Here is a 21362-nt window from a genome sequence, read left to right on the forward strand (position 1 = left end):
TGGATTCTCCCAGCACTAGTCAGGCTTTGTCTTGCCCCCACTTTACTTCCAGGTTTCTCTCCTCTACTACTACAATCAGTCTGAAGAAGCATCCCGACCCGAAACGTCACCGATGCCATGTTATCCAGAAATGCTGCCTGACCCGCTGAGTTACTCCAGCAATCTGCCCCTTCCTTTGTAAACCAGCATCTGCGGTTCCTTATTGGCGTGTTTGACCTCAATATATTTGGCAGGTAACCAGAATTGTTCTATGTTCTGTTATAAGTCTCATGTACAGCACTTTGTGGCAACTGCAGTTGTTTAAAATGCTTTATAAATAAAGTTATTATTATTATTATAAGTCAAGTCAAGTCAAGTCTATTTGTCACATACACATACGAGATGTGCAGTGAAATGAAAGTGGCAATACTCGCGGACTTTTGCGCAAAAGACAAACAACCAAACAACCAAACAAATTATAGACACAATCATACCACACATATTCTTTTACATAATAAATAATGAAGGGAAGAACGTTCAGTAGAGTTAGTCCCTGGTGAGATTGGCATTTACAGTCCGAATGGCCTCTGGGAAGAACTTCACTGAATTTATTGTGCATTTCTCTTTGTCCTCAAAGTGGCAGTGATGAACTAGCTTCTTATACCTTTTCAGTGACACTACTAAAGGTGATCTCAGTGCTTTTGGGTAGAAGATTCCAGTTGTTAGATCCAGATACAATGGAGGGTCAGAATCTTAGGGAAGAAATTTAAGAATTTCAGGTCTGGAAAAATGAAGACACGACTGTCACTGCTGAAATGATACAAGGATGTTAGAATGTGATCACTGCTCTAATTAACTATTTATCAACAATTGGAGGGTGGTCCTGACCTCCCAACTACCTCCTCTGGCAGATTGTTCCATTTACCTACCACCCTCCATGCGAAATCTTTTACCTCAGGTAACTGGACCATTCTACCACAACTAGAAAGTGGTCCTGAGCTGCAATCTACAGTACCTCATTGGAGACCCACAGACTGTCTTTAATTGGACTTTACCAGACTTTCTCCTTTCTCCTGGATCTGTACACTGTGAGTGGCTTGATTATAATCATGAATAGTCTTTCCGCTGACTAGACAGCTCGCAGCAAAAAAAGGCTTTTCACTGTACGTCAGTACTCATAGAATAAGTTAAAAGAAACTGAAAAAGAATTGTTTATGATCACAAAGAAATCAAAGTTTCAAATATTGCGCCAGAGCATTTATTTGACATTCTCAAGCAGAATTCAAAACTCTTTTCATTCCAAGGCACATCTGTAACAATAACTTCAAATGTGCAAACAAAACCAAAGGGCTGAAAAACTGAATTAACATTTCAGGGGAAAAGAGCTGAGAACAGATCAAACCGTACAACCTCTAATTTGCATGTTACAAAATATTAAAAGGCCTTTTGTAAACATTATTCTGAGCATCTCTTGATGTGCCATTGCATGAGGTTCGTGGCAGTTTTGTGCCTCCCTTCCCCCAGGTTAGGGCAGTGCATTTGACAAGCATACTGCAGGCCATTGGTGTCTCTTCCCCTCCTACATCAAGTACACATTTTTCACAGATTGCTCATTTGTGTAGCAGCTTCACCAGTAGACAGACGTCCCAAGCAGCTGCCCAGTAATATCAGTTTTATCAAGGGAAAATCAATCAACACTGAACTCTTCAATTTTAAGTCACCTTCCTGACCCAAAACATTGCCTGTCTGACCTGCTGGCACTGTTAAGACACAATGTGCTGGAATAACTCAGCAGGTCAGGCACCATCTCTGGAGAACATGGATGGGTGACGTTTCAGGTCAGGACCCTTCTTCAGACTGATTATAGAGGGGGGGAGAGGGGGGGGAATGGGATATTGGGAGAAATGGAGGTGGGGCACATGGAAGAGGGGGAGGAGAGGTCCATCGTCTCAATAGTAATTGTCTCATTCACCTTTTATTCTTTAGACCCGATATACAGTGGGGAAACAGGGCCTTCAGCCCACCAAGTCCACGCTGGCCAAAGATCAATCCATACAGTAGCACTATCCTACACACTATGGGATAATTTTACAACTTACCGAAGCCAATTAACCCTCAAACCTGTACGTCTTTGGGGTGTGGGAGGAAAACGGGAGGACCCGGTGAAAACCCATGCGGTCACAGGGAGAACGTATAAACTCCGTACAGACAGCATCCATAGTTAAGATTGAACCCGGGTCCGTGGCGCTGCGAGGCAGCAACTCTACCACTGTGCTGACCTCACCGACTCAGTAAGTAAAAACTGATCTCAAAATGGCCGCATCCCTTCAGCATTAAATCCCTCCATGCTCTGGAAAACATCACAGCCTAATTTCTAACCTCCTCCAGCCTCAGCTTCCTGCGATCTCGACACTATGTCTGACCTCTTCCGTGTCGCTAATGTAATTGGACTAGTGCACCCAGTGTCGCTGAAACTTTCCTGCCCAACTTTAAACGGGTTTCGTCCAAGCTGTTGCTTCCATCAAGCTTTTGTTCATCCTGCGTATTATTTCAAATGGTAGAATAAGTTCTGGTTCAATTATATTCTTGTGAAGTGTTATGCAAGAGCAGACAGAGTTGGTCTTGGCATCGCGCTGGGCACAGGCATTGTGGGCCGATGGACCTGTTCCCGTGTTGTTCTAGGTATCAACTTGCAGAGATAAAGGAACGCTAACGATTCTTTTCCGTGCAGAATCCCAGGGTTTTGTCCCTGTTCGATGCATGGATTTTTGAACAAATGTTCAAGCCACGACAAGGATCGTTTTATGTATATCTCGGGAAACGTGCTCCAAGATCACTGTGCCAAGCTCGGCACTTTAATCAATGTTGAGCTATGACAGTCTGAAGAAGAGTCTTGACCTGAAACGTCACCCATTACCTCTCCAGAGATGCTGCCTGTCCCGTTGAGTTACTCCAGCTTTTTGTGCCTATGTTGAGCTACGATACCTTGGTTACTGAACAGTGAAAGGCATGGATACAGTGGATGTGGACAGGGTGTTTCCACTAGTGGGAGAGTCTAGGAACAGAGGAAACAGCCTCAGAATAAAAGGATGTTCCTTTAGAAAGGTTACAGGGAGAGGCAGCAGCATGGGTTGAGATGGAAAAATACATCAGCTATGGCAAAAGTGCAGATTTTTTAAAATTTAATTGCTGGATTGGGAATAGTATATTTCAACAATATGTATTCCAGCACTTGAGAAAGTAGGAGAATGGGGTTGAGAGGGAAATACAGATCAGTCCAGATTGAATGGCATAGACTCGATGGGTTGAATGGCCTAATTCTGCTCTCATGGCTTATGAATTGTTCAATGAAGGTGCAACCTTTCAATGACAGCTACTGTTGTCATGAAACATGGCTCTCAATGTTTAGATGAGGAAATTTCACCACTGACCTGCAGCTCAGAGCTGTGCTGTGTACCTTGCTGGCAGCCTCCCGCATGGCCCAGACACCAGCATCATGCGGACACGGAGGGGAGGAGAGAGGAGGAGAAACCCATCAAGAGAGAACATTGAACCTTTTAATATTTTGTATCCCGCTCAGTGGTGCTCTGTTTGTAAACTAATGTCTATGTTCAGCAGTAACAATATCAATGTTGGTACACGTTTCAAAATTAGGTTTTCTTCTGTTTCTTCTTTTCAGTCTCTTCCTCCTTTTCCTTCTCGATTTCTGTGACAAGCGATTCGATTTCTTTCGCGTCGAGGAGCTGGCAAGAAGGAAAATCGCCGGGTTAGTTGCAATGGAAGAAAGCGTGGGTTTTAGTTTAGAGATACTGTGTGGAAACAGATCCTCAGCCCACCGATTCCCGTTCACACAAAGTTGGTTGGGCGTATACCAAAAGAGGTAGTTAAGGCAGGGACTACGCAACGTTTAAGAAACATTTAGGTACATGGATAGGTACACAAAATTGCTGGAGGAACTCAGCGGGTGCAGCAGCATCTATGGAGCGAAGGAAATAGGCGACGTTTCGGGCCGAAACCCTTCTTCAGACTACATGGATAGGACAGGTTTAGAGAGATATGGGCCAAACGGGGGCAGGTGGGAGTACTGTAGATGAAACATGTTGGTCGGAAAAACGTTTCTATGCTCTATGACACTAGTTCTACCTTACACACACTAGGGATAATCTACAGAAAATGATTAACCTAAAAACCGGCACGTCTTTGGGATGTGGAGGAAACGGAGCACCCGGAGAAAACCCACATGGTCACAGGGAAAAAGAGCAAACTCCAAACACAGATGGCACCCATTGTAAGGATCAAGCCCAGGTCTCTGATGCTGCGAGGCAGCAACTCTACCGCTGCGCCACCTTGCAGCCCAGTGTTTGTCTCTGGCATCATGATACAGAGGCCTGCCTTGTTCACTGGGACACAACGTTAATCCCGTCCCATCAGCTGCTCCCTCCTACTGTTTTGCCACCACAGCTAAAGTGGCTTCCAAGCCTATTCAGTCCAAGAAACCAGACCAAACTGAAACGCCCAGGAGCAAAGGAGATTACAAGAAGTAATGGGACACTGCCCAGTCCATCACAGGTACTGACCTCATCACCATCAAAGGGATCTACAGGAGGGGCTGCTTCAAAAAGGCAGCCAGCATTAAAGACCCACACCACCCTGGCCGCCCTCTCATCTCGCTGCTACCATCAGGAATTAGATACAAGGCCTCCAGGTTCAAGGCCTCCAGGTCATCCCAACAACCACCAGCATCACACTACAAACACCAACTAAACTACAAACTGGCTTGATTGCACTAGGGATATTGAGATTTATTTAATTTGCAAGCCTTTTTTTTAAATTATGTTATCTAACAATACTATGTTCACATATCTGTTATTCTGCACATAAGAATGTAATTGTTCTGCGTTCAGTATATACAACAATTAAACATACAGTACTGATGTATTTTTTCCTGTTCAGGGGCGGCACAGACATGTTTGTAGGTTAACTAGGTTTGGTATCATTGTAAATTGACCCTTGTGTGTAGGATAGTGCTAGTGTACGGGGTGATCACTGGTTGGAGCGGTCTTGGTGGGCTTGTTTCCACGGTGTATCTCTAAAGTCTAAAATGTAGCCCCCAGAATAGCAATGTATTTTCATTTCTGTACACAGGTAATGCAGAACCAAAACCTACTGTCATCACACTGCTACCCACCTTCAAGGCCTGATTCCTTCTGATTATGGCCAGATCGATATTTTTCCCACCGGACTGCACAACCTAAAGTGAAAATGTACAAACATGGGTTAAATTAAACGCAAAACAAGTTCTATTGGCAAAGAAGGCTATTCGACTGAGTGAGTTGTTGCCAGCTCTCTGTAAAACAATCTTGTCAGCGACATCACAATAGGTAGTTTAATTTAGGGGGAAGGAGGGGAGAGCCCGGCTTCTGACTTTCGCGTCGCCACTCCCCCTTCTCCCCCAGGAGACGCCAACATTCTCTACCTTGGAAGCGACAGCAGGTGAGAGGGGAGGGAGCCCCACGATGACCGCGGGGGCACACTGAAGAGCCACGTGAGCGGCAACAACAGCTGCTTGAATCGTTGAAGAAGGGCTCACTGCTGCAGACCAGCCGCAGCGGCGCCTAATTTTAAAGTGAAACAAACATCAGCCGACTGAATCAGTCTGAGGAAAGGAACCCAATGTCACCTATCCATGTTCTCCACAGATCCTGACCTGTGGAATTACTCAAGCACTTTGTGTCCTTTCGGCAGTTGAAGAAGGGCTACCTGGTGCACCTTGCAAGTTAGGAGTGGGGTCAGAAACCAGGGCTCTAAAGGGGCGGGGAGATGGTGTGAGCAGGGGATGGGTTGGCAGGTCCGTCCACTATATCTGACCTGCTATAAGGGGGTCGTTAAAACGAGGATTCACTGTATTTGCAAAACAGTTAGATTGAGAGTAGATTGAGAGCATAGTTGATTCTTTCATGCCAGAGTGACACGACCAGAGAATACCCAAAACTCACAATGCCATCTGTGGCCATTGATAATTTTAGTTTAGTTTAGAGATACAACGCAGAAACAGGCCCTTTGGCCCACCGAGTAAGCTCCGACCAGCGATCACCCCGTACACTAGCATGATCCTAAACACTAGGGATAATTTACAATTTAGAGAGCCCAATTAAACAAACTTGTATGTCTTTGGAGTGTGGGAGGAAACCAGAGCACCCGGAGAAAACCCACACGGTCACAGGGAAAACATACAAACTCTGTACAGAATGTTGATTTTTACTTACTTCCAGGAGGGCTTTAATAGCAAGCTTGATGGTGTCATTGTCGGTTGCTATAGCCTCTTCAGTGTAGTTCTTTTCAAGAAACTCTCGGACTGTCTTGGCACTACGACCGATAGCATTTGCCTGTTTGAACAGAAATTATATTGTCAGGCCAGACTTCCCTCATGCAGAGTTGATTGTATAGGAATAGACAGTGTTAGGCGATAGAAAGATAGATGATGTCCCTGATGCATCTTCAACTACTACAACATGATGCCTGGATTAGTTTTAGAGATACAACGTTCAAACAGGGCCTTAGGCCCACCATGCGGACCATCAATCACTCGTACACTAATTCTATCCTACAGGGACAATTTACAGAAGCTCTTAGTGTAAGGAGTGGACGAGAAAATGGGAATAACATAGAACTAGCGTGGGCGGGTGATCGATGATTGGCGTGAATTTGTTGGGCCGAAGGTCCTGTTTCAATGCTGTATCTCTAAACTAAAGCAGTGTGCTAAACTAAAGCAGTGTGTACGAGGTGATCGATAGTTGGCATGGACTCGGTGGGCTGAAGGGCCTGTTTCAATGCTGTATCTTTCAATCAATCAATGGTCCAGAAGTTATTACACAGTTATTCTAAAATGTACCAATGATCTCAATAAAGTAGGATATATATAAGACATCCTACTTTATTGAGATAATTGGTACATTTTATATATAGGTTTTTTGGACAGGAAGAGCTAGTGGGATATGGGCCAATGCAGACACAATGACGCAGCTGGTAGAGACACTGGTCCACTGCGTCAGAGACCCGGTTTGATCCTAACCACGGGCGGAGTTTGGAGTTTATCCATTCTGTGTGGAGTTTATCCATTCTCCCTGTGACTGCGTGTATTTTCCCTGGGTGCTCTGGTTTCCTCCCAAATCCCAAAGAAGTGCATGTTTGTAGGTTAGGGAGTGTAGGGAGTGAATGAGAAAGTGGGACAATATAGAACTAATGTGGCGACACAAGCAACAGCATGTGCTCGAAACTTGTGTAGAACACAAAGTGCCGGAGTGTCTCAGTGGGTCAGCCAGAATCTTTGGAGGGCATGCATATGTGACGTTTCAGATCAGAGTAGTGCAAATGTGTGATCAATGATCGGCGTTGCTCGAAGAGCCCGTTTCCATGCTATATCACTAAAGTAATCTCATCTATGCATCATTCAACATCATTACAATGAAAAGAGATGGCCAAGCCAGACGCAGAATCACACAGGGACAGATGGATATGATAACTAAATAAGTGAAAAGCCTGGATAGTGAATGTGGAAGAGGATGTTTCCACTAATGGGAGTGTCCAGTACCAGAGGGCACTGCCTCAGAATAAAAGGACGTACCTTTAGAACGGAGAAGAGGAGGAATTTATTTGGCTAATAAAAGAGGGTGGTGAATCTGTAGAATTCATTGCCACAGACGACGGTGGAGGACAAATCATTGAGCATTGAGTATAAAATGGAGATTGGTAGGATCTTGTAGAAACAAAGATCTGCAGATGCTAGTTTCCACCAAAGTTAGACACAAAGTGCTGGTGTAACTCAGCAGTTCAGGGGAGCATCGCTGGAGAAAAAGGATGGGTGACGTTTCCAGTCGGGTCCCTTCTTCAGACTCCTGCGGTTTCATGACCCGAAACATCACCCATCCCTTTTCTCCAGATATGTCGCCTGACCCGCTGAGTTACTCCAGCACTTTGTCTATCTTTGACAGGTTCTTGATTAGTAAGGGTGTCAATAGTTATAAAAGAGAAGGCTGGAGAATGGGGTTGAAAGGGAAAGATAGATCAGCCATGATTGGATGGACGGAGCAGACTCGATGGGCCCCACAGCCTAGTTCTGCTCCTCTGACTTCCTATGTCAATGAGTCTATATCCACAGCAAAAAAAAGTAGCACAAGCTTAGTCACATCTTGTCTTTGCAAAGATTATAATTGTGAAAGACTCTGGTAGAGGAACACCTACCTTCCAAGCTTGGTATGTCCCAGATGGGTCAGTTTGGTACAAACGCGGAGTGCCATCGAAATCAAAGCCCACAATCAACGCAGAGATTCCAAAAGGTCTCCGACCATTGCTTTGTGTGTAACGCTAAATAAAGCATTAAAGTGTCAGTCATAGAGTGGAAACAGCCACTTCGACCCAACTTGTCCACACTGACCAAGATGTCCCATCTAAACCACCTGCCCACGTTTGGCCCATATCACTCTAAACCTGTCCTATCCATGTACCTGTCTAATTGTTTCTTAAACATGGCTCAACCTCTCCCTATAGCTCAGACCCTTGGGAACGGACAATCTTCTCTGTAACCTTTCCACTAGACAACAACTTTCCTGTAACATGGTGCCCAGAACTGAACACAATATTCAAATTGCAGCCTCACCAATGTGGCATACAACTGCAACATGACCTCCCAACTTCTATACTCAATACTCTGACCGATGAAGGCCAGTGTGCCAAAAGCTTTTTTGACCACCCTATTTACCTGTGACGCCACTTTCAAGGAACTATGTACCTGCACTCCTAGATCCCTCTGCTCTACAACACTCCCCAGTGAGCCCTACCATTCACTGCGTCGGTCCTGCCTGTAGTTCAGCAACACACTGCTAAAAACATTAATCAGTTTCAGCCGATTATTATTTCTCATGGGCTGCCAGTTAGCAATAAGGGATGATCTGGTTCACCGCGACAACACATGCAAAGAAATATAATTGTGCAATTCATTTTTGGGCAAAAGTACAAAAAACCTTTACCTGTTTCAAAGTTGCAATGAAGCGTGTAATGTACTCTACAGTCACTGGGTCTTCCACAGTCAGTTTGTGGCTCTGACATTCCACCCGCGCTCGGTTGATGACGATCCGAGCATCAGCCGTCAGCCCTAAAGGTGAAAGTAGAGGTGAATAGGCACGGGGCAGCACGGTGGCGCCACAGTAGAGTTACTGCCTCTCAGCGCCAGAGACACAGGTTCCATCTTGCCTACGGGTGCTGTCTGTACCGAATTTGTATGTTCTCCCTGTGACCTGCGTGGGTTTCCTCCCATACTACAAAGACGTACAGGTTTGTATGTTAAAAGAAAAGTAAATTGTCCTTAGTATGTAGGACAGTGCTAGTATACGGGGTCACCGCTGGTCGGCGCGGACTGAACGGGCACGTTGCTGCACTGTATCTCTAAAAGCTTCCTGACTGCATGGCAATCAACACCACAGATGGTAGTCTGTGCACAAACTGGGCTATTTCATTTAGTTTAGGGATACAACGTGGAAGCAGGGCCTTCGGCTCATCCAGTCCGCGCCGACCAACGATTCCCGTACCCTAGTTCTATCCTGAACAGTGGGGACAAGTTTTACCAAAGCCAATTAACCTACAAACAAGTAAGTCTTTGGAGTGTGGGAGGAATCAGAGCAACCGGAGAAAACACACAGGGAGAACAGACTAACTCCATAGAGACAGCACCCGTAGCAAGGCAGCAACTCTACCACTACACTGCCCCAAACAAAGAATTTCTGAAAAGTGCCACTCCCCCAGCCGAGTTCCCTCAATAACAAAACACTAAAGATGTTGGAAATATTCAGCAGGTCAATCAACATCCATGGACACAAAAATTAAGTTAAGATCAACACTGCTAGGTCTGTTAATTCAGGACATTGATCCCGACCTCATATGCTGTCTGTGTGGAGTTTGCCCGTTCTCCCTGTGATCGAGTGGATTTCCTCCAGGTGCTTCAGTTTTCTCCCACATCCCAAAGACGTGCGGTATTGCAGGTTAATTGGCCCTCTGTAAACTGCCCCGAATGGGTGAGAACATAGAACTAGTGTGAACAGGGGAGAGGCATAGATGGGATAGACAGTCATAACCCCAGGGTGCAAATGTCCAAAACTAGAGGGTATCGCTCTAAGATGAGAGGGTGATCGTTCATTGGAGATCTACCGTGCAATTTTATTTTACACATAAAGTGATGGGGGGGCTGGAGCATGCTGCCAGGATGGGGGTTGAGGCAGTCTGAAGAAGGGTCTCGACCAAAAACATCACCCATTCCTTCTCTCCAGAGATGCTGCCTGTCCCGCTGAGTTACTCCAGCATTTTGTGTCTACTTGGTGGATGAGGCAGGTACAATAGTGGTGTTTAAGAGGCGTTTGGATAGGCACATGGAGGTGCAGGGAATTGAGGGATATGGATCATGTACAGGCAGAGGAGATCAGTGTAACTTGGCATCATATTCAGCATATACATTGTGGGCCAAAGGGCCCGTTCTCGTGTTGTACTGTTCTATACTCTACGTTCTATAAAGTACGTCGATGATAACAACCCTTCCCCCCTATCCCACCCCCTTGTTATCACTCCCCACTTGGACTCACATCTATTTGTCCCCTCCCCTTCTACCAACATCCCTTCTTCTAGCTTCACAATTTACAGCTCTTCAATCCTTTTGCCTCACACCTTCTATCTTTTCAATTCTAGCCTTGGTCCATGCATCTTCCATTCAAGAAACCCTCCTCTGTATTTTCCTATTCCTGCTCCTCCTCTCTTCCAGCTTTCTTCCCCATCCGACAATCAATCTGAAGAAGTGCACATCCCAAAACATCACTTGTCCATGTTCTCCTGAGATGCTGCCTGACCCGCTGAGTTACTCCAGCACTTGGTCTATCTTTGGTGTATACCAGCATCTGCAGTTCCTTGTTTCAGTAAAAAGAAGTTGATGTACTTACCTGCAAATGCCATACAGACATGATCATCGAGAGCACAGATTTTCCGCACCGTTCTCTCTTCTTGAAGCTTTGCAACTGACTTTTTCTCCACACCCAAAACAACAATATCTTTCCCTCGTATCCCAACCTTAAAATAAAAATTGGATGTTAATTGATTTTGGTTGACACTACATTGAAACAGGCCCTTCGGCCCAAGGATTCAAAGCTGACCATCGATCACACTTGGAGCAATTATAACCCTCACAGCGCTAGATGGCTGGGTTCGATCCTGACCTTTGCATATTCTTCATTTGACCAGGTGGATTTTTTCCGGGTGCTCCGGTTTCCTTCTACATCCCAAAGGCATGCGCGTTTAAAACTATATGTGGTCAAAGGAAGAACATACAAACTCCACACAGACAGCAGGTGTAGTCAGGATCGAACCCAGGCATCTGGCGCTGTGAGGCAGCAGCTCTTCCAGCTGTGCCACCCCGTTGCAAGAATGAACTGCTGAGGGGTGATCTTATAGACGTGGATGAGCGGAATAGAGGGCGGTGGGTATATGGAGGAGGTAGTTGAGGCAGATGCAGTAACAACATCTGAAAGACACTTGGATAGGTACATGGATAGGAAAAGTATAGAGAGATCCAGGCCCAACATGGGTAAATAGGACTAGTGCGATGCTGCCGGTGGCACAGGACTGCTATTGTTTTTTTTAGATACTGAACATTTTTTGTTATTTATTATGGTGTTATGGAGTCCCAGTCTATCTCTGATTTTCTGTCACACTTGGTTTTGGAACATATGACGATAAAGCACTCTTGAAAGTACAAACTCATGAGAGGAATGGATCAAGTGTCTTGCCCAGAGTATGGGAATCGAGAACCAGAGAACATAGGTTTAGTGTGAATGCGAAAAGATGAGATTGGAATCGGAGTGGTAACTTTATTTGTATAATGGGTGGTGGGTATATGGAACGAGATGCCGGAGGTAGTTGAAGACAGGACAGGTTTAGAGGGATATGGGCTAAACGCAGTCAGGTGTGACTAGTGTAGATCAGACAGGTTGGTTGGCATGGGCGAGTTGGGCTGAAGGGCCTGTTTCCGTGCTGTGTGACTATCTCAAGATTCCAGCATCTGAAGTTCCATATGATTGATTCTCCTACCCTTGGGAAATTGGACTAGTTTAGGTAGGTATGTTAGTCATTATTTTTCATGATCTTCATGGGGCACTGTCTCATTCACCAGTACTCGTTAGCCTTTTATGTTTTGGAGAGTTTACATGAAAACTGGCCTTTCAGCCCACCGAGTTCATGCCGACCAATCACCACATATTCACACTGGTTCTATGTTATCCCACTTCCTCGTTCACTCCATACACACCATGGGCAATTTACACAGGCTCAATTAATCTATAATCTCGCATATCATTGGGATGTGGGAGGAAACCAGAGCACCCGGAGGAAATGCATACGGTCATAGGGAGAACATGCAAAGTCCATACACACAACCAAAGATCTTATAGCTCTGCTCTAAGATCTTTGCACACAACACCTGAGGTCAGGTTCGAATCCGGGTCTCTGGCGCTGTGAGGCAGCGGCTCAACTAGCTGTGCCACAACATATAAAACATTTAGACAGATACATGGACTGGACCATTAACCCAAAAACCGGCATGTCTTTGGGATGTGGGAGGAAATCGAAGCAGCCAGACTATGACTCGGCTTCCACCATTCGCCCGGGGATTGGGGCCAGACGTGGAGTGTGGGACCGAGGGACCAGCGGCCCTTCAGGCCGATGCCTCGGTGCTATCCCCTCCATCCCTTTGTTGCTCCCTCCTCCACAGATGCTGCCTGACCCGCGGAGTCTTCCACCAGTCCCCCGGGGGCACACGCCCTGCGGCCCTTCAGCCCCTACGCCTCGGTACTAGCCCTTCCCTATCCCCAGAGTCTTCCAGCGTTCCCCCGTGGCCCTTCAGCCCGATACCTCGGTGCCAGCCCTTCCCCCCCGCCCACTCAGTGTCAGAGAAGCGGAGGAGCTGATAGATGTGTGTTTGCAACAACTACACAGAGAAACAGACACTAATTTATTGGGGGAGGTCGAGGTGCAGAATATCCTTCCTCTTCCCCCCTTCTTTGCTCACAGTTGTTGCCACAATGCGTGTATATGTGTGTGTGCAGCTTCATCAGGGCGCGGTCCCACTCACCGCAGTGGAGCCTTTCTTCACGGCCTCCTGCGCGTACTCCACCTGGAAGAGGTGCCCGTCGGGCGAGAAGACGGTGATGGCGCGGTCGTACCTGGCCGCCATTTGGGAGCCGCAGCCGCCGGCACCGCTGGATGTGCGCAGGCGCGGGGAGCCGCCCCTCCGCCACTGCGCAGGCGTGGGGAGCCGGCTCCCAGCCAGAACGCATGCGCGGGGAGCCGGCGCTCCCCCAACGCCATTACTGCGCATGCCAGCACCGCACGCATGCGCATCTAGTTAGCAGCGAGAGAAGAGCCAAAGACGGGGAGAGGAGGGGGAGAGTTTCTCTGTTATTGGGTTGTAATAGCGTGCAACAGTTGAATGCAGAATTTATCCCTTGCTAACTATAATATTTAACAACTCATTTTGATTTTCCTTGGATGCCTTTGTATTAACCACCAATTTAGTTGGTTTTGTGTTGGCCTCCCCCCTGCCCTGCCCAGTGGTTTGTCCCAGGGGCTGCAGGTCGGATGAAACCTTCAGTGGAGAATGTGCAGAATTCCATAAAAGCAGCTTAGTTTGCTGGCAACCCACAACCAGCCATTTCAAGATAACATTTGCAACGGCTAAATTAAAATACATCGTTTGCAAACACCGATGACAACAAATGAATTGGACTAATGTTGACATCGCGGGGACTAAAGTCCCATCCTCCCCAGTGTGGTTACTGTTACTGAGCTCTCACCACCAGCTGAGTCCCGCAGGGGGAGGGGAATAGAGCTCTTGGCTGCTGCAAGGAGCTGATTGGAACCAAATGCATTGCTGTATGCAGTTTGCGTGCAGCAAATGCATCGCGGCATGCAACCCATACATTGTTGCAAGCGATCCATGCAAGCAGCATTGTTGCATACAAACTACGCACGCAGCAAAATCAATGCCGCATGCTACAAATGCATAGCTGCATGCAATCTATGCGAGTAAACTATGCATGTACACCCGTTTCTTCCACCAGCACCCACTTTTTGGAGGGAGTTGATTTTTTTTGTGTGCTCTTCACAGCGTCTTCCTCATGAAATGCTTGCTAAAGAGAGGATGTGGGAGTGAATTATATTATTAGAGAGGGAGGAGACAAACGAACTGATTTTTTTAAAAAGGAGAATCAAGCAAAAAGCGGGCTTAGCACTTACTGGCTACAAATGTATGAATGTACGCCGTATCTTTCCTGATCTGCTTTCTGGAGCCTAGTTTACAACACACAAAAAAAGCACATATTATATTTCCTAATCTGTTTGTTGGAGACTTGCTTTGCAACAACCACACACACATAACACACCAATTTCTTGGGGGAAGTGAAAACAACTCATTTCCCTTCATCCTCCCCCCTTCTTTGCAGTTACTACCAAAGCTATAGGATCTTTGGTTACTACCAGTGAGTGTGTAGTTTGGTAGAAATCCCACCCCCTCGGTATCAACTAAATATATTTGTTTTGCAACAACCAAGCGCGCACACTCGCCAATTTATTGGGGGAAGCTGAATACATTCCTTTCCTCTCCCTCCCTCCTTTGCAGTTGCTACTAGTGTGTGCGCGGAGTTTTTAAGCAGGAAACCCACCCCCTCGATATCAGAGCAGGGGAGGGGTTGAGAGATATTTGCAACGAACATACACCAATTTATTGGGGGAGGTGAAAAATAAATCCTTTCCCCTTCTTTGCGCACAGTTGCTACCACTGTGAGTGTGTGTGTGCGCGCAGAGTTTTGGCACGAAACTCGCCCTCAGTATCAGAGAAGGGGCGGAGTTGAGAGATATTTGTGCTCCACTGGACTGACTGTGTGTGGTGGTGGAAGAGGAGGGAGGGGGGAGTTTCATTAAAGGGGAAATTCCACACTCACTCACACGCTAGACGATGTCGGTGGCGTTTGCTACACCGCGGCAGCGCGGGAAAGGTGAAATTACACCTGCCGCCATTCAGAAGGTACTCTAACAATTTGCTTGTATCATTTATTGTAGTGTATCCACTCCCGAGTGTTACATTGTAGCGGGAGCGCCACACTCCCCTCGACTTCCCTGGGGCCTGCGACCATTATGTATCTTTGCATTGCAGTCCTCATTTACAGTGTTAAACTTTAATCCAGAGGCGGGGTTTTAAGTGTTTCTGCTTGCTTGTGTGTGTTTTAATTTCATCTTTTGAAACTGGGTTCTTGGTATTGAATGGGTTATCTGCACAAAGACAAGGGGAGATTTTTCAGCTCCAGCGGCCATGATGTGGAATGTTCCTCCTCTCTCTGTTAATGTTTGGGGCTTGAATGTATTTCTCAAACTGCGGGTTCGGCGTCTTTCCCTCGATAGTACACCGTGGGCGCGAGTAAATATATTAATTGAGGCACTAGCAGAGTTAGACTTCTGCGTAAACTTTTTAATCCCTCGCTGGTTTCGTGTAGAAGCAATAGCTCTGTTTGATGTGAAATGTGCTCCTAAACCTAAACGCCAATGGCGTGTGATGGATATATTTATTGACGACCCCTTTGTAAAAAGAAAGTTACTTAAAGTTTTGGGCTTTGGTGGCACGAAATGCGAGACTTTTTTTTCTCCTCCGCTCTGATCGCAAGATTTCCGTTTGTGTTAAGGTCTACATGGAACAGTACAGCACAGGAACCGGCCCTTCGGCCCACAATGTCCATGCAAACGCGATGCCAAGTAAAACTAATCTCGAGTTGTACTCTAGGGGGTTCCCAGATGTAATGTGTGTGAAGTTTGTACTTGCCTTTTGAGTGTTATGTTTTAGGGATATGGGTCCTGAACACATCCATCCACGATCGCTGGTGAAAATCCGCTACGGGACTTGACGAGGTTATTTCAGTCAAGTCCTAACAGGACTGTTCTCGTTAAGTGTGTTCACGTTGGGTAAAATGTACGGCTAGACTCGACTCCCAGGATGGGTTGTGGTTGGAGTCAGTCTTTATCCTGGCGATGAATTACCGGACCTTTCACCCCAGTCGAAGATCCCTCAAGAGTGTTTAATTATCATGTGTCAAGCCAACCGACGGATAGATCTGGTTGACACACAGTCTCTCGTCCAGAGTGGGGGAAATCAAGAATCAGAGGACATGGGTTTAAGGTGAGGAGGGAAATTTTTAAATAGGAACCTGTGGGGCAACTTTTTCACACAAAGGGTGGTGGATGTGTGGAACGAGCTGCATAGTTGAGGCAGGTACTATCGCAACGTTTAAGAAACATTTGGACAGGAACATGGATAGGACAGGTTTAGAGGTGTATGGGCCAAAGGCAGTTAGTTGGGACTAGTGTAGATGGGACATGTTGGTCGGTGTGGGCAAGTTAGGACAAAGGGCCTGTTTCTACACTTATGACCCACTATGACTTTGGGTGTTCTGGCTTCCTTGCACGCCCCGGTTAACTAGTCAAATAATTGATTGTCCTTTGTGTAGCTGAGTGATAGAATCTGAGTAGAGCTGATGAGAATGTAGGAAGAATATAAAGGATTAATGATTGGTGTAAGTGGGTGGTTTCCATGCTGTATGACTATGACAATGGAACAAATTAATTCTTGCCTGCTGCTGCATGACTCGATGTGTTACTCAAGCACTTATGGAGTCATAGAGTCATTCAGCAAGGAAACTGCAACTTTGGCCCAACTTGCCATTTCTATGTTTAGGGGCTAGTGGAGTCAAGGGGTATGGGGAGAAGGCAGGCACGGTTTATTGATAGGGGACGATCAGCCATGATCACAATGAATAGGTGCTAGCTCGAATGGCCTCCTCCTGCACCTATTTTCTATGTTTCTATACCCACACCGACCAGCATGCCCCGTCTACACTATTCCCACCTGCCTAGACTTGGGGCCCATATCCCTCTAAACCTGTCCCATCCACGTTTCTTAAATGTTGCAATAGTCCCTGCCTCAACTACAACCTTTGGCAGTTAGTTCCATACATCCACCACCCTTGTTTCCCCTTGAATCTTTCCCGTCCTCACCTTAAACCTATGTTCTCTGGTTCCCGATTCCCCTGATCTGCGCAACAAACTCTTTGTGTCTTTGTAAGCCAGCATGTGCAGTTCCTTGCTTCTGCATTCTGAAGAAGAGTCTCGACCCAGAACATAACCTATCCACGTTCTCCAGAGATGCTGCCAGACTTGCCGAGTTACTCCAGCAATTTTTGTTGTTGTAAACCAGCATCTGCACTTCCTTGTTTCCAAATGAATTCTTACTTTCAGCAGCCTAATAGGACGCAATGCACAGAGGTAATTCATTGCATTTGTGTTTATTATTTATTAATAACTGCAATACTAAGGCAAAAAAAAAAAAAGCCCAAAATGCAACCAAAGATGGTCTATAGAAGTTCGTAGCTGAGGTTAGTGTTGTGCAGTGTTCAAGAGCCTGATGGTTGTTGGGAAGAAGCTGTTCTTGAACCATGAGGTCGTGGTTTTCAGGCTCCTGTACCACCTTCCTGATGGCAGGAGTGAAACCAGAGCATGGCCAAGGTGTAGGAGAGGGAACTGGGGTCTGGCCTTCTGCGTCCTCGCGGCTGGCTGCAGGAGGCGACCCCGGGGATCAGAGGGGGGCGGGCGAGGAGAGGGACGTGGCACCCAAGGTAGACGACTGCTGGAGGTCCACAACAGCCTGGGACATGCCTGGAACAGGCACCACTGATAAGAACTCGAATGTGGACTGGATTTTGAAAATGACGCCAAAACCTAGCGCCTCTTCCATGCGGGCTCGATAGACTATTTCTGTACACTTGCTGATCGGGGATCTGGCGATACTCTACTGGATTGTTTGTAAGATAAATAATTCCACTGTGTAAGCACTTCACGCATGTGACCATAAAAGCACCTTTGAGCCATTGGTGTGGGTCATAGATAATGGCGGTCTTTTTGAGGCAGCGCCTCCTGTAGATCGCTTTGATGGTGGGGAGGTCAGTAGCCATGATGAACCAGGCGTTGTCCACCACTCTAGTCCCCTTCATTCCTGGGTGTTCGAGTCGCCCAACCAGGCCGTGATGCAGCCAGCGAATGTGCTCTCTACTGTACACCAGCAGTTCATAGTTGCTGAGGTCAGTGTTGTGTAATGTTCAAGAGCTTGATAGTTGCCTGAGGGGAGAAGAGGGAGTGACCAGGGTGAGACCGGTCCTTGATTATGCTGGTGGCCTTGCTGAGGCAGCGTGAAATGTAGATGGAGTCAATGGAAGATAAAGAGTAAGGCTATAGCTTATGAATAAGATAATTATATGTTTGAAGATGGTAGATGAACAGCAGAAGCATTTTGCAAAAGACACGGTGGCGCAGCGGTAGAGTTTCTGCCTCACAGCACCAGTGGCCGAAATGCGATCCTGACCACCGGGTGCTGCCTGGATGGAGTTTGTCCGGTTTCCCTGTGATTGTGTGGTTTTTCTCCAGAAGCTCCGGTTTCCTCCCACATCCCAAAGACATACAGGTTTGTAGGTTAATTGGCTTCTGTAAATTGTCCCTAGAGTGTAGGGTAGTGTTAGTTGGTTGCCGCAGTCTCAGTGAGGCAAAGGGCATGTCTTTAAATTAAACTAAAACAGCTGTGTGAGACATAGGAATAGCATGATTGAAGAAAATTTAAATAAAAACTAGTCAATAAAATGTGTAAATTTAAGCCTTAAATGAATTGTACAGTTCAAATGTGCAATTGAGCAAAACCAATGCAAAGAACTTTGTTTTAAAATTGAGAGGGCAAAGAAATCATAAAGTAACAAAGACATTCTATAGATGCAAAAGGGCACACGACAACTGGCGACAAAGGAAACTGCAGATGCTGCAGTCTTGAAGAAAAAACAAAGTGCTGGAGGTACTCAATGAGTGTGCAAGCATCTGTGGAGGAAATGGACAGGCAACATCAGTACCTCTTCTCTGTCTTTTTGTCTCCAGCCTTTATCACTTGTTCCACCCATCTGAGTCCAGAACCAGGGGCCACAGTTTAAGAATAAGGAGCAAGCCATTTAGAACGGAGACGAGGAAACACTTTTTCTCACAGAGAGTTGTGAGTCTGGTATTCTCTGCCTCAGAGGGCGGTGGAGGCCGGTTCTCTGGATACTTTCAAGAGAGAGCTAGATAGGGCTCTTAAAGATAGTGGAGTCAGGGGATATGGGGAGAAGGCAGGAACAGGGTACTGATTGGGGATGATCAGCCATGATCACATTGAATGGCGGTGCTGGCTCGAAGGGCCGAATGGCCTAATCCTGCACCTATTGTCTATCTACTTTTCAACCCCCCTCACCTTTATCCACGTTTCACTTGCCAGAATATGTCCCACCCCCACCTCTCTATTCCAACTTCTACAGATGTGCCGTGGAAAATATTTTATCGGGATGCATCACAGCGTGGTTTAGGGATGGCTCCATCCAAGACCGGAACAGGACTGGTTAGCACGCAACAAAGGCTTTTCACTGTACCTCGGTACAAGTGACAATAAACTAACCTCAACTAAGCAAGAAATTGCAGAGAACTGTGGAAGCAGCTCAGACTATCAAGCAAACCAAGCACCCTTCCATTGACTCCATCTAAACTTCATGCTGCCTCAGCAAGGCCACCAGCATCATCAAGGACCAGTCTCACTTCTCCCCTCTCCCATCAGGCAAGATGATCAGAAGTGTGAAAACTCGTACCTCTAGATTCAGGGATAGTTTCTTCCAAGCTGTTATCAGGCAACTGAACCATCCTATCAACAACTAGAGAGCGATTCTGAGCTTCTATCTACTTCATTAGAGACCCTGGGATGATCCTTTATCGGACTTGGATGGAGTTGCTCCCAAACCATGCTCTGATACATCCCTCTGATAAATTGCTTTACGCGGCGCATCTGTAGAAGTTGGTGAGAGTTGTTGGGGTCATGCGGTCCTGTGTTCTCCAGAGATGCTGCTCGACCCAATGTGTTACTCCTGCACTGTGTGTTTTGGAGATGATTGGTTGATTGAGGAAAGGAGAGTCTGAAGGGATCTGTTCCCATTGAGGATATCAAAAGACAAGAGCATTTAATTGCCATATGTACTGACAACGGAACAAGGAAATTCTTTCTTGCAGCAGCCTAACAGCCCTGTAAACACAGTGCTCATAAATAACATAATACATTTAAAAAAAAACATTAAAATGCCTGATATTAGTCCCTAGTGCAACTAAGACAGTTCCTAGTTTAGTTGGAGTTTGTGGTGAGGACGCAGATCTGTAAAACAGGGGTGTGGGATGAACCATATTTAGTGTAATGTCTAGCGCGGTGGAAACAGAATAGATCAGGATTCTGCAGGCCCAGAGGGGCAGTGCAGGGGTTAATACAATGTGCAAGAAGATGGTGACTAACCAGGGTGACTTATGCATGATGGCAAATTAAGTTCCTATCTTGATGACTTTTGTTGGAATGAATCAGGCCACCTACTCATTCTGTTGATGGGCGAGCATATTGATATTAATAACCTTGTTACTAATGTAAAAAAAGCAAGGCAGAGAATGTAAGTGACCTCGTAGGTGAATGGGATTGGTATGGATAGGTACAACAGCTGCATGGTGGCGCATCGGTAGGGTTTCCGCCTTGCAGCGCCGGAGAGCCGGGTTCGATCCTGACTATGGGTGCTGTCTGTATGGAGTTTGTACATTCTCACTGACCACGTGGGTTTTCTCCAAGTAAATGAATGAATAAGTTTATTGGCCAAGTATTCACATACAAGGAATTTGCCCTGGTGCTCTGCCCGGAAGTGACAACGTGACATATAGTGACAGTTAAGAATGATGCATAAAACATTAAACATTAATAACAGATTATTGATTAAACATGTGAATTAAATAAAATACCAGAGCAAAAGGAGGCTACAGATTTTTGGCTATTTAGTTGAGCTACTACTCGTGGAAAAAAGTTGTTTTTATGTATGGCTGTGGCAGCTTTGACAGTCCGGAGTCGCCTTCCAGAGGGAAGTGATTCTAAGAGTTTGAGGCCAGGGTGAGAGGGGTCAGAGATGATCTTACCCGCTCGCTTCCTGGCCCTTGCAGTGTACAGTTCATCAATGGAGGGAAGGTTGCAGCCAATAACCTTCTCCAGCTAATAACCCGCTTCGGTTTCCTCCCACCCTCCAAAGATGTACAGATTTGTAAGTTAATTCACTTTGGGGGGGGGGGGGGGAAATTGTAAATTGTCCCTAGTGTGTAGTGTATGCGCTAGTGTAACACGGATCGCTGGACCTGGTGAGCAGAAGGGCCTGTTTTTACACTATCTCTAC

General features: G+C 46.3%; 2 protein-coding genes across 3 annotated transcripts in view; one reads left to right on the top strand and one right to left on the bottom strand.

Annotated features, from left to right (window-relative positions):
• Positions 1-1208: 1208 nt before the first annotated feature.
• On the bottom strand, positions 1209-13296 carry psma8 (proteasome 20S subunit alpha 8). The gene is made up of 7 exons (XM_033019502.1): positions 13142-13296; positions 10959-11085; positions 9006-9130; positions 8221-8343; positions 6246-6365; positions 5168-5230; positions 1209-3722 (listed from the first exon to the last, which is right to left on the bottom strand). The coding sequence occupies exons 1-7, from the start codon at positions 13241-13243 to the stop codon at positions 3630-3632; spliced, it is 753 nt and encodes a 250-aa protein (XP_032875393.1). The 5' UTR covers positions 13244-13296; the 3' UTR covers positions 1209-3629.
• A 1552-nt stretch (positions 13297-14848) lies between these two features.
• Positions 14849-21362, top strand: part of ss18 (SS18 subunit of BAF chromatin remodeling complex) — a 34234-nt gene continuing 27720 nt past the window's right edge. For both annotated transcript variants that reach the window (XM_033019503.1, XM_033019504.1), the window contains exon 1: positions 14849-15091. In XM_033019503.1, coding sequence (XP_032875394.1) covers positions 15023-15091 — 69 coding nt within the window. In that variant the 5' untranslated portion in view covers positions 14849-15022. The remainder of the gene's footprint in view (positions 15092-21362) is intronic.

This window comes from Amblyraja radiata, chromosome 4, assembly GCF_010909765.2.
Source record: "Amblyraja radiata isolate CabotCenter1 chromosome 4, sAmbRad1.1.pri, whole genome shotgun sequence".
Classification (NCBI taxonomy): domain Eukaryota; kingdom Metazoa; phylum Chordata; class Chondrichthyes; order Rajiformes; family Rajidae; genus Amblyraja; species Amblyraja radiata.

Coding starts and splice junctions, on each gene's coding strand:
- psma8 (XM_033019502.1), bottom strand. CDS start 13,243: ATGGCGGCCAGGTACGACCGCGCCATCACCGTCTTCTCGCCCGACGGG. Junction 11,086..13,141: donor TGAAGAAAGGCTCCACTGCG/GTGAGTGGGACC, acceptor TTTTATTTTAAG/GTTGGGATACGAGGGAAAGA. Junction 9,131..10,958: donor TGTCTGTATGGCATTTGCAG/GTAAGTACATCA, acceptor TTTCACCTTTAG/GGCTGACGGCTGATGCTCGG.